The 13,262-nt window shown below is 44.6% G+C and overlaps 1 protein-coding gene across 6 annotated transcripts in view; it reads right to left on the bottom strand.

Annotated features, from left to right (window-relative positions):
* Positions 1-13,262, bottom strand: part of Setx (senataxin) — a 74,045-nt gene that overhangs the window by 56,774 nt on the left and 4,009 nt on the right. For all 6 annotated transcript variants that reach the window (XM_023700261.1, XM_023700260.1, XM_023700263.1 and 3 more), the window contains exon 3: positions 7,230-7,413. In XM_023700261.1, coding sequence (XP_023556029.1) covers positions 7,230-7,406 — 177 coding nt within the window. In that variant the 5' untranslated portion in view covers positions 7,407-7,413. The remainder of the gene's footprint in view (positions 1-7,229; positions 7,414-13,262) is intronic.

Genomic DNA, 13,262 nt, shown 5'->3' with positions numbered 1-13,262 from the left:
AAAATAGGTGGCCTGAATCAGTGGAATAAGCTCTTCCCTGGCAAGTGCAAGGGCCTGAGTTCAATTCCCGGTTCTGCCAAAAAAAAATTTTTTTTTAAATAAATAAAAATTTAAAAAAAAACAAAAAATGACCACAATTGGACCTCCGGTAAGGAATCCAGCCTCGGGGTTGCTGCCTGCTGACCAGTCGAGGCTGCAGTTGCTTGAGGTTAGGGTAGTTATGGCATCTTCTCAGCAATCAAGTTGGCTGTATGACTGACTGAATCCTGCAAGTTCTCTGCAGCCTGATTCTATTTGATAGCATTTTACTCACAAAACTTTTCAAAACTGGAGTCAATCCCATCAAAGCCTGCTGTCGTCCCAACACAGTTTCTGCACAGTCTACGGCCTTGTTTTCACTTCCTAATATCCACGGCACCTTCACTAGAACTATATTGCATCTCAAACCACTCAGCTACAAGAAGCAGTCTCCACCCACTGGCGTCTCATCCGGAAACTGCACCAATGCGCTCATATCCTCAGGCTCCACTGGCCAAGCAAGTGCTGCTCCACGTCCCCCCAGCATAACTTCACCATGAAGACTTGAAGCCCTCCGAGTCTATGCACAAGGGCTGGAATCAGCGTCTCCCAAGCCCTCGCTAGTGCAAACGGATCATCATGCTCATCCCCTGAATCATGAATGTTCTTAACTGCATCTAGAGGGACAAGTCTGCTCCGAGGTTTTCAATTTTCTTTCCCCAGATCTTTGAATGACTAAGTATCAGCCGTAAGAAACACATTTCTTAAGAAGACCTGATCCACAGGCTGCAGAACAGATGGTGTGCAGCAGGCACAAAGACAATCTCACGAAGTGTTTCAAAGTTCTTGAGGCTGTCAAGATAGCTCAGCAGTCTAAAGCACCCGTTTAGGTAAGCTTAGGCAGGTGCAGGGACCGTGGTTCAAACCCTAGCATGTACTGCGTTAGCCCCGGCAGAAAAAAAGCTCTTGAGCCACCAGGTGCTTTATCAGCGGTACTTTATTGAAAGAAGCTCTTTTTACTGAGCAGTCTCAACTGTGGGCTTCAAATATTGACTAAACATTATAAACAAACATCTATTACTATTATCCAGGCTTTGTTGTTCTATTTAAAAGGCACAGCAGATGAAACAGTGTAATTTTTCAGGACCCTCACTTTATTTTATCTTTATTTATTTGGTACACCGTCTCACTACACAGCTTGGACTTGTAGCGATCCTCCTGTTTTCAGTCTCCCCAGCACTGGATTACAGGCATGTGCCACCATGCCTGGTTTCAGTGGCTGGCTCAGTGTACCCAAGGTTCCAGGGCTGGCACGACATAAGGTACCGGAGGCTCAGCCTGCTAAGCAATCTTCCCAGCCTCCTAATGGTTTTCGAATGGTACGTGAGCACTGACTTCAAGTCCCCAGGTACACTAAACCCTCACAAGAGAATCAGCCCATCTTATGAAACTGTAAAGACAGGCTCTGACTTCTCTTCAGTTATCACAGTCCTAGGTCACACCGTCTTCCAATATTAAGGTTTTCTACACAGAATACATGTTGTTTTGTGTAGCAACTATATCCACCAACCTGATTTCCATTTGTTTGCTGCAGCTTCTCCATCAGCACTTGCTCCTCCATCGTGGGCGTTTCACATTATGGAGATGGCTTGTTTCCCTGTGCATCATGTGCCAGCCTTTGCTGGCTTCAAACTTTATTTAGTGTATGTGTGTGTGTGTGTGTGTGTGTGTGTGTGTGTGTGTGGCCAGCTCAGCCCACCAGGGGGCGGGGCTGGCTGGCATGTGGTGCTGGGGATTGAACCGCGGTCCCTGGGCTTCGCTAAGCTTGTTCTAAGTAGGTGCTTTAGACCACTGAGCCATCTCACCAGCCCTGGCTTCAAACTTTAATCCATCAAAGAATTAAACAGAGTTAGGCTTTCAAGAGCATTCTTTTTTTTTTTTTGTCTTTAGTACAGGATCTACAGGGTCTCACTACACAGATCTGACTTGTTTCCAGCCTCCCAAGAGCTGGGATTACAGGGGCATGCCACTACGTCCAGTCTCAATCACTGTCTCAGCGTACCCTGGGGTGGGGCTGGCATTGGGCCCCACCCCAGGGTACGCTGAGCAGCAGTCCCAGGGATCAAACACTTGGCCCCTTTGTCCACCTAAGCAGGTGCTTTAATCCACTGAGCTATTTGGCCAGCCCTTTTCAAGTGTATTCTGTGGCTGGTTTGAACTTCTATGTTGACCACTAAAACTGAACCTCTATCAACAACAACGTTGTTTTCTTTCATATTTATATGTTCATTGCAACAGTACATTTAATTTCAAGAATATTTTCTTTGCATTCAAATTTGACTGTATGGCTGGGTTTGGTGACACATACCTGTAATCTCAGCACATGGAGGCTGAGGCAGGCAAATTGCCACGAGTTAAAGGCCATCCCGGGCTACATACTGAGTTCAATGCCAAACTGAACTACAAAGTGAGACCCTGCCTCAAAAACCAAGTTGTGTGCTTGGCGCAAGAGGCCTCCCTTTCAGTGCGCTCTGGCTTTCCACATGCCATCCTCACTAAATTTGAGCATTACTAACATTTGACAAAGTGAAAATTGTGTGACTCTGCCTTTCGCCTCAACATTGAAGGCCACCACAGGACTTTCATCTGGCCTAATTCTAATATATACGACTGTGTGCCCTAGGAAAGGGAAAGAGGTGGACAACGGCTAGCCAGCAAGGACCTCCAACACACACGTTTGTTCATCTTACTACATATACTTGGTTTACCAGTGCTCCAAAACAATTCTAAGAGCAAACATCAAAAATCACTAATCAAGGCTGACCAGATAGCTCAGCATATTAAAGTGCCTGCTTAGGCAGACACAGGGACTGGGGTTCCATCCCCAGCAAGCCTTGGGGTCCCCACCCCCAGGGCATGCAGACAGTGATTCAGACTGGGCGTGGTGGCGTGCCTGTAATCCCAGTGCTTGGAGGGATGAAAACATGAGGATCACTACAAGTCCAATCTACAAGGCGAGACCTGCAGACCCTGTACTAAATACATTAAAAAAAAAAAATCACTAATCACAGATAACCATAGAAGATAAAATTAAAAAGTTGGAAAATGTGAGGTCACCAAAATGTGACACAGTAACAAAAAATGAGTACACATTACTAGAAAGAGCTGCTCAAAGCAGGCTTGCCATAGACCTTCAATTTGCAAAACAACACCTCTATGAAGCAGAAGACCAAAGAGGAAAACAAAGTAAGGCTATAGGAGGTTTGAAGAAAATGGTTTCTAAACATGGCCACTTAATTAGGATATGACCACAGAGTATCACAAGCTTAATCACTTCTTGCGCAGCTTTCCTACAAAGATCTCAAAATCTTCATGGAGTAATTCAAAAGGAAAGAATGAAAGGTTGGAGCTTCTTAGTCAGAAGCCTGAGCCAGGCCCTCTAGCCCACGCCGTCTCCTCCCTGTACCATCCATGGGCGCTCCCAGTACCTGAGAATATGAGCTCTAGAAAGGTGACTTTATAACTAGGAAAGCTGGGGGCAGGACCACGACAGCAGAGAGAAGAGAGCACACAGAGAAGCAGCCTCTCAGAGATGCCACGCAGACGCTGCGATGCAGCAACATGACCAAGATGAAGCGGAGGGAAGTGGGGCCCCTGGACCAAGGAAGGATCTGAAGTGCAAACTGAAGCTCACGGAGAGCGAGCAGAGAGACAAGCATCAACAGAGGAGGAGGCCGCAGGTGGCGTGCTCCCTTAAGATTAGACTAGCTACGCCACAGGAGTGGTTCAAACCTGCAGACACAGGGTGACTGCTGGGGACCCAAAGGCCTCTGTGCACAGGGCAGTACTGGAGGGGAGCAGGGGACAAAAAGGACACACTAGCTGGTGGCGAGTGCTGAGGACTGTCACCCTGTGCAGGGGACATGACTGGCCGGGAGCCATCCTGAAGAGGTGCAGCTGAGCTCAGAAGTCAAGAGCAGCTGCAGGCTCCACCTAGAGCCTTGCAGCGGGGCCCAGGCCCACGGAAGGTACACTGAGGCTGCAGGCCGAATGAAGGTACAGGCTCACCGAGATTTTCCACTACCCTACCAAGAAGCTACTGCTGGCTTGCTGAGGTAAGAGTTGTGGGATCAGGACTCTGTCTTCACATGCTGTCTACCAGTGACAACAGAGACAAACCTCAAGTGGATCTTTTTTTTTCTGTTTTTCACTGTTGTGGTTTTTTGTCTTGTCCTTCACTGTTTGATCGTTTTTAAATGAATGTGAACATGGTGTCTAGCCTCTCTGTGACTCTGTTCTGTTCCTTTTCTCTTCCTTCTCTTTCCCTCCAGTCTTCTGCACTAGTTTCCCAAGTTAGCGTGATGTCCTTTGTCTTCCCGCCTTATTTCTACTCACTTCCTCTTCTTCCACTTCTCTTATTTTCTCTCTGAAATCATTTTAAATTTTAATCCCTGAGGGCAAAACTTGATACATTAAGAATTTATATGCTGCATATAATTTTCTGGTTTTAGATTTTCTTCTACAACCAAAAATCTAGTTCATACGGTTAAAGGTGGCCTATAATGGTTAGCTCAGTTAGTCATTTTCTAGGTTGTGTTGGAGGCCGTTGTTATTTCAGATGGTACCACTACAGCCAAAAGCAACACAATTGTTCTAACCATCTGTTCTTCCTGGTATTTCAAGAATGATATACTGGTCAGAGGTAATACTATGGTACAGTGCCAAAGAACCAAGGTAACTGGCAATAACTTCTCATCCCCAAAAATTGAAGATGTAGGACCTTGCAACAGACTCAAGACTCTTAAAACCAGCTACAGGGGCTGGTGAGATGGCTCAGTGGTCTAAAGCACCTATTTAGAACAAGCTCAGCAAAGCATAAGGGACCGCGGTTCAATCCCCAGCACCACATGCCAGCCAGCCCGCCCCCTAGTGGGCTGAGCTGGCCACACACACACACACACACACACACACATAAATAAATAAATAAATTTTAAAAACCAGCTACATTTGAAAGATGCCTCAGAGAAGCAGTCATTTTCTAAAGGTTCTAAGTGCTAGCAATAAAGCAACCAACAACAGGCAATTTACAAGCATCACCCGAGGAATTAAACTAAAAAAAAAAAAAAAAAGAGGGGCCTGGCAAGTGCAAGATCCTGAGCTCAATTACCAGTACCGTAAAAAAAAAAAAAAAAGAGGGCTGGGGATATAACTCACTGGCGTAAGTGTCTGCCTGGCAAGCACAAGGTCCTGAGTTCAATCCCCAGTACCACCAAAACACGAAGAAAGAAGAAGAAGAAAGAGGAAACAAAGAAGAAAAGACATTGAGAAGACCCTTAAGGTACAGCTGCAGACATCCAGCTCACCAAAGGCAAACACCCAGGGAGCAACGAGGGGGGGTAATATAACAGCCACCCACATGGCCCCTCTAAAGTGGGAACAACAAAGCAATTGAATGAGACTCTAGAAAAAAACCAAATTAGAAATAATTTCTCAGGTAACTACAGAGATGGTGTCTACAATGAAAACCATGCTTAGTGACTCTAGAACACGTACAGACAAAAAAGGAGCTTAAATAAAATTATAGAAGCCATGAATACTCAGCATAGAAAAGAAACAGAATCCATAAGACAGACAGATTCAAGCAAATAACCAAGAGAATAAAAACTCCATTGAAAGTATTCACAGCAGGGCCAGGGAGAGAGCTCAGTGGAATAAGTGCTTCCCTGGCAAGTGCAAGGGCCTAAGTTCAATCCCTGGTTCCACAAAAAAAAAAAAACAAACCCTGCTAGATTTAATAAGCTAATTCAGGGTCTGGGGAGATAGCTCAGTGGTCTAGGTGCCTGCCTGGCAAGCCAAGGATGCAGGTTTGATGCCATGCTGCCCCCAAGCAGGCCAGCCACTGAAACTGAGCATGGTGGCGCATGCCTCCTGCACTGGGGAGGCTGACAGGAAGATCACTACAAGTCTGAGCTGTGTAGCAAGACCCTAAAACAAATAAATAGAAGACTTTTTTAAAAAAAGAAAATTTAGTAGCATAGCTGAATACAAAGTCAATACTCAAAAATCAAGTCTTCCTATACATGGTTGATAAACTCACTGAAAAAGAAATTAGAGAAACAACACCTTCCACAAGAGCAACAAAAAATGAGATGCTTAGGAATCAATCTAACGAAGGATGTAAAAGACCAGATGCACATGTGTAAACATCATATTGTCTCCCTAGTGTGAGAAGCTGAAAGAGAAAGTAGGAACCAAAGTGTACAACAAATATTATAAAATGGGAAGAAAATTCAAAAGGGAAGCGAAATTGGGATGGGGGATGGTGAAAAGGAAGGGAAGAGTGAAGAAATAAATACGTATGTATACATGCAAAAGACAGCTAAGACAGTCATACTACTGACTTCTCTTAGTTCATTGAAAAGTTTTGTAGGGCCGGCCTGATAGTTCAGTGGATTAAAGCACCTGCTTAGGCAGAACGCAGTGGCTGGGTTTGATCCATGCCAGCCCCGCCCCTGGGGGCGCGCTGAGTTGCGACTGAGACTGGACATGGTGGCGCACACCTGTACCCCCAGTGCTTGGGAGGCTGGACACAGGAGGATCACTACGAGTCCGATGTACAACAGTGAGACCCTGTGCTAAAATACAAAAAAAAAGAAACCAAAGGTTTGTGCTAGCATTGTTTGGACAATTAAATACCTGTATCTTGTACTCTGGGTAACTAATTTAAAGATAACAACACCCAATGTATTAACACTATTGTTACCCTTTATTATCTTATTTTGTTTGTATTTTAGGGAAGGGTCAACAGGGTGTTCAGGGTCTCACTACTAGATCGGACTCGTAGTGATTCTCCTGTTTACAGCCTCCCAAGAGCTGGGATTACAGGCGTGTGCCACCACGCCCAGTCTCAACTGCCATCTCAGCGTGCCCTGGGGGTGGAGCCAGCAGAGCAGACTGGGGCCTGCTTGCAGGCGCTTTAATCCACTGAACTATTTGGCTGACATTATTAATCTTGTTTTGAAGTTTATTCTTTTGGCTTTAAAAAAAAAAATTACGAAAGTATAACATCGAAGTTTCTCAATACCTACATACCATATGATTAGTTTTCAAAACTTAAACCACATCACTCCCATGAACACTCCTGACAGAATCCACCTTCATTTTTTCCTACTTACAAAGTTGAAAATTAAGGCCCATTTACTGTAACTTACCTCGTGCAGGAACGGCAGCTCATCCCTTGCTCTGTGGTACTCAGCCACACACTCCAAGCAGTAGCAGAGGTCTTCATCAGCTGTCTGGAACTCACGGGACTTGCTCTTAGACGCATAGCACTTCAAGAAATCGGCGGTGGCCACACCGCCCGGTGTACACCAACAGCACGTGCTCATCCTGCACCTGTATCCAGAAAGGACACATAATACCTTAGGACAGTAATACGTCACACCTCTTTTCTGTGCCAAGCATGAGTACACTTTCTACTTGAGAACCAGGGCGTTCAACTTCAATGTGCCTCCATTGCCACGGTGTTCTTCGAGGCGTTCTATTAAGCATGGAACTAACTAACTGCAGGGCAGAAGACGTAGCTCAGTGCTAAGAGTGCTAGCCTAGGGCCAGCGAGATAGCTCAGCAGACTAAGCGCCTGCTTAGGCAAATGCAGGGACCGGAGTTTGATCCCCAGCACCACACGCCTCGCCAGCCCCGCCGCCAGGCATGCTGAGCCAGCCACCGAGACCCGGCACGGTGGTGCACACCTGTAATCCCAGCGCGCGCCAGAGAGGCTGAAAACAGGAGGATCACTACGAGTCTGAGCTCCCTGCATAGTGAGACCCTGTGCCAAATACATAGTTTTGTTTTTTTTTTTTTTTAAAACAAAGAGTGCTAGAGCAGGGGAGATGGCTCAGAATAAGCGCTTCCCTGGCAAGCTCAAGGACCTGAGTTCAATCCCCGGTTCTGCCAAAAAAAAAGCATTATAAATAAAATTAAAAAAAAAAAAGTGCGCTATACTAGCATTATAAGGTTCTAGAGTCAATCCCTAGCACAACCCCCCGCTCAAAGTCCACTGTTCATAATACATAATATTAACCAATATATAGCTGTGTTACAGAAAAGGTTAAAGATAATGCAGAGACATGGCAGAGTAGTACATGCCTGCAACCTCAGAACTTTAAGGGAGTGTTAAGGGAGGAGGATTATAAATTCAAGCTGAGCATGGGCAATTTAGTAAGATCCTATTTCAAAATTTTAAGGGGCCGGGGAGATGGCTCAGTGGAATAAGCGCTTCCCTGGCAAGCGCAAGGGTCTGAGTTCAATCCCTGGTTCCGCCAAAAAAAAAAAATTTTTAAAAAAAATTTAAAAGGGCTGGAGAAGTAGCTCCGCGCAAGGGCCCAAGTTCAAGCCCAATCAGTACTGGGAGGAAAAAAAAATGTAGTGATGAGAAATACAAGGGGACGGAAAGATGGCTCAGTAGAATAAGCGCTTGCTTGGCAAGCACAAGGGCCTGAGTTCAACTCCTGGTTCCACCAAAAAAAGAAAAAAAGAAAGAAAGAAAGAAAGAAAGAAAGAAAGAAAGAAAGAAAGAAAGACAGACAGACAGACACACAGACACAGGCTTATCAGTTTTCAAAGTACAGATTTTTAGAATATCTTAATAATTTATTGGCGGCAGAATCAAAAGCTCAAAAAATCTTTCATCTTCCTAGAAGCCGTGTTCCCAAACTCTGTAAACATATAACAAAAACAGAAGTTGGGCATGGTGCCACACGCCTGTAGTCCTAGGAAACTGAGGCAGGAGGATTTCTAGGAGTTCAAAGCCAACCCAGATTACATAATGAGTTCAAGGCCATTCTGCACTACACAGGGAGGGCCTGTATGCTGCTGCCGCCACCACCAAGAAACAGCTCAGGAGTGTGGTACAAGCCTGTAATCCCAATATTCGGGAGGCTGAGGTAGGAAGATCAGCATGAGTTTGAGGTCAGCCCGCACTATATAGCCAAACCCTGTCTCCAAACAAAATAAAGCCAGATGAATCTTCTCATTTAGAAAACACATGCACATAAATTTTGTGTGGGTATATGACCACATACATACATACATATATACAAATTGATGCTCATAAATCATCACTCTTTAATACACTATAAATCTATAGCTATAATGTTAACAATTCACTACTAGTAAAGTGGTTTTCTTACTCCCTTCAACTTTTTTTTAACCATCAAAACATCCATGATAAAAACTCAAAAGTTAAAGGGTTAAAATAATCTATACTCTTAACACTATGAAAAAGAACAAAATAGGGGATGGGGGGATAGCTCAGTGGTCTAAGCACCTGCCTGGCAAGGGAAAGGACCCACGTTTGATCCCTGGTACAGCATGCATGCTGGCCACCAAAAACAGGTATGGTGGTGCATGCCTGTAATCCCAGCGCTGGGGAGGCTGAGACAGGAGGATCACTATGAGTCCAAACTGTGTAGAAAAGCCCTGTACCAAATAAATAAAGATTAAAAAAAAAAAAAAGAATAAATAGCAAGATGGTACTAGGAAAGAAATCATCTCAAGAACCAATCTGTAGGGGCTGGTGAGATGGCTCAGTGGTCTACAGCACCTACTTAGAACAAGCTTAGCAAAGCACAGGGACCACAGTTCAATCCCCCAGCCCCACATGCCAGCCAGCCGCACCCCCTGGTGGGCTGAGCTGGCCACACACACACATACACACACACACATAAAATTAACACACACACACATAAATAAATAAAATTAAAAAAAAGAAAAAAGAACCAATCTGTCAATGTTTAAATATACGTACTATACATGTATAATATCTACACACATATTATACATACATACGTATCATACACACACACATACACACACACAGTGGGTTTATCAGAACTATAAATGACATTAAACAGAGGATTAGAAACTAGGATGGAAGCCAGAATTCAAAGAGGTCTCTAAAGTGATATAATACATATAGGACACTATTTTTTTTCCCTGTAACTGAATGCATGAATGAAAGCTAGTAGAAAGCCCATCAGCCAACAGGGTAGCGTGGCCACGTGAAAAGCAAATGTGTTACTGATAACACACGAAGTAAATGAGGGCCGAAGTAAATGAGGGCCAAGGAAATGCAGTGTGAGCCTGAAAGACAGTGTAATGAAAAACAGCCTAAGGGGCCAGGGAGATGGCTCAGTAGAATAAGCACTTGCCTGGCAAGTGCAAGGGCCTGAGTTCAATCCCCAGTCCCCCCCAAAAAATAACAAAAAGAAAGAAAAAAGAAAAACAGCCAAAATGCTCCTTAGGCCAGTGAGATAGCCCAGCAGACTAAGTGCTTGCTCAGGCAAGCTCAGGCACAGGGCTTCCATCCTTGGGACCACATGCCACACCAGCCCCACCCCAGGGCGTGCTGAGCTGGCCACTGAGACTGGGCATGGTGGTGCGTGCTGCAACCCAGTGCTGGGGAGGCTGGGACAGGAGGGAAGAACACTATGAGTCCAAGCTGCATAGCAAGACCCTGTACCAAACACATTTAAAAAAAAAAAAGCTCCTCATATCTACAGTTGAAACAATCTGAATCCAAAATACATGGCAAACTTATTAATACTAACACAAATGAATACACAAGACATAAACACATCTTCCTATAAGAATCTCAAACAATAATGATATACTCTCTCTGTTGCAGGGGACAGAGAATCCTAGTCCTTCTGTGTACAGGCTAGACTAAACAAACCACCTCCAAAGAACAAAACTTGGCTGGGTGTGGTGGTTCACACCTGCAATCCCAGCAGTCTGTTATCCCCGCACTCAGGAGGCTGAGGTAGAAAGATGTTTCAAGTTGGAGACCAGCTGCGCTACAAAGTGAGTTCAAGACCAGCAGAAATTGCATAGAGACCCCCTGTTGCAAAAACAAAAACACACTTGAAAAGAAAAAAACCCAGGGGCCAGGGAGATAGCTCAATAGGATAAGCGCTTGCCTGGCAAGCAGAAGGGCCTCAGTTCAATCCCCAGTTCTGCCAAAAAAAAAAAGAAACAAAGAAAGAAAACCCATCCCCTTATAGTTTAGCTACCTGACAGTTACACTTTATATACTATTGAGGTGTCCCCCAAGGCCTCAGGCCCTCCTAGTGGGGTTGGAGGTGGTGACCCAGTTGTGGGGATGTGAGCTTACTCTCCACTGGGGGGAGCCCTGAGGGTGGGGCCTGAAGGGGCTCTTCTCCTCTCAGGACAGTCCACTTCCCAGGACCATGTCATAAGCTATTCTCTGCAATGCCCTTTTGTCATTCCACCCTGAGCTGGAGCCAGCTGAGGCCTCCACAAACTAAGAAGAAAAAAAACTTTTCCTCTTTAAAGTTGAAGACCCGGGGCTGGTGAGATGGCTCAGTGGTCTCGAGCACCTACTTAGAACGAGCTTAGCAAAGCACAGGGACCGCGGTTCAATCCCCAGCACCACATGCCAGCCAGCCCGCCCCCTGGTGGGCTGAGCTGGCCACACACACACACACACACAAATAAATAAAATTAAAAAAAAAAAAGGTGTTGGGGCCAGGGAGATGGCACAATAGAATAAGCGCTTCCCTGGCAAGTGCAAGGGTCTGAGTTCAATCCCCGGTTTCACCAAAAAAAAAAAAAAAGGTGCTTCCAGAAAAATGAAAAAAAGAACAACATGAATTACATCAACTTTATGTGGAAAAAACACTAATAGTGTAAGTTTAACTACAGACATTGGCCTTTTCTTGATACTAACCAACTCCATTTTTTTTTTTTCTGTATTTTTTTAGGGAAGGGTCTACAGGGTGTTCAGGGTCTCACTAATAGATCATACTCATAGTGGTCCACCCGCTTACAGGCTCCCAAGAGCTGGGATTACTGGCATGTACCACCACAACCAGTCTAATCCCCATCTCAGCGTGCCCCGGGGCCAGGGCTGGCACGGTGCTTTAATCCACTGAGCTATTTGGCTGGCCCCTTGCATTTTTTCAATGTCTACCATATATAAGGATATTGTAGGCCAGGCAATACCAAGAATCATTAAGCTGTAAGGTGCTGCACCAAAGACTAACTTTCCACAGACTTTGGAGTATCATCTCTGAGTATTTTAACTAGCCACAAACACCAAACAACAATCTTTTATCCTTCCCAGGTAGTTTCGTTGTTACTGTTTTTTGAAACATGGTGTCATTCTGTATCTCAGGCTGACCTTAAATTCAATGTGTAGCCCAGGGTAACTTTAAACTCAGAACAATCCTCCTGCCTCAGCCTCCCAAGTGCTGCGATTACTTAGTCTTCACTAAATTTTGGCAAAATATGATTATTGTATTTAAGAAAGAACATTATCAAAAAACGAGGAAGTTAGCAGTTTGCCATTAATAGTTTGTAGCACTTAATAGTTGGCTGGTTTTCTAGTGATCTAATTCAACACAGGAAATGTACTCAGACTTAGGAAATGAAAGTGAAACTACTGGAAGTGAACCTTCAGAGATTTCTCAAACATCAACTGTTTGGAGCTTGACTTTGATACAAAAAAGATTCATTCAATCTCAACTTTAAAAAACTATGAGACTACAGTGCAAATAAAATGTTAAGAGATTTCAAAATAATTATCAGTGCAGACAGCAAAGGAAATGTACTGACAAACCACAGCTTACTCTGTAATTCACCCAGTTAGGTAGCCTTACTTTCTCACTGCAGAAAGGGTCAATTTCCTCAGTGTTGATGGGAGCTACTGTCTTGCCTAACCCAGGAAAGATCCTGGCAGCAAACATGCCCTTCTCAGCAAAAACAGGAATCCACTAATGGGCCATACCTTCCTTAGTACACAGAAGGTCATAAAGATTAAAGATGAGGCCAGGACAGCCCAGACACTACTGGGCCCCACAGTCTGATGTTATCTACACACCTGCTGGGCCCTTTAGACCTTTCCATGAACTCAACCACTGGCATCCAACCCCCACAAATACCTTCACAGACCAGCTCCCTCCCTAATCCTTACATAAGGCTGCCTTTCTAAGTGTGGGGGGACAAAACTAGCCCCACTGCTTTATACAAAAAGCAGTTCAGTGGCTTCTCACGCACCGTTTATCACATCTACTGCCACAGGAAGATAAGCACATGGAATCTAGCATATATAAACAACACTGCCACAGGGCACAGCATAGAAGCATTCTCTCAAAAGCCCAAAATATGTGCAATTATGTTTCCAAATCTAAAATCATTATTGAGGGCTGGGGAGATAGCTCAGT

Source organism: Octodon degus, unplaced genomic scaffold (genome assembly GCF_000260255.1).
Source record: "Octodon degus isolate 3935 unplaced genomic scaffold, OctDeg1.0 scaffold00123, whole genome shotgun sequence".
Classification (NCBI taxonomy): domain Eukaryota; kingdom Metazoa; phylum Chordata; class Mammalia; order Rodentia; family Octodontidae; genus Octodon; species Octodon degus.
Note: the sequence above shows the minus strand (reverse complement) of the source record. Positions and strands in the feature narration are given on the sequence as shown.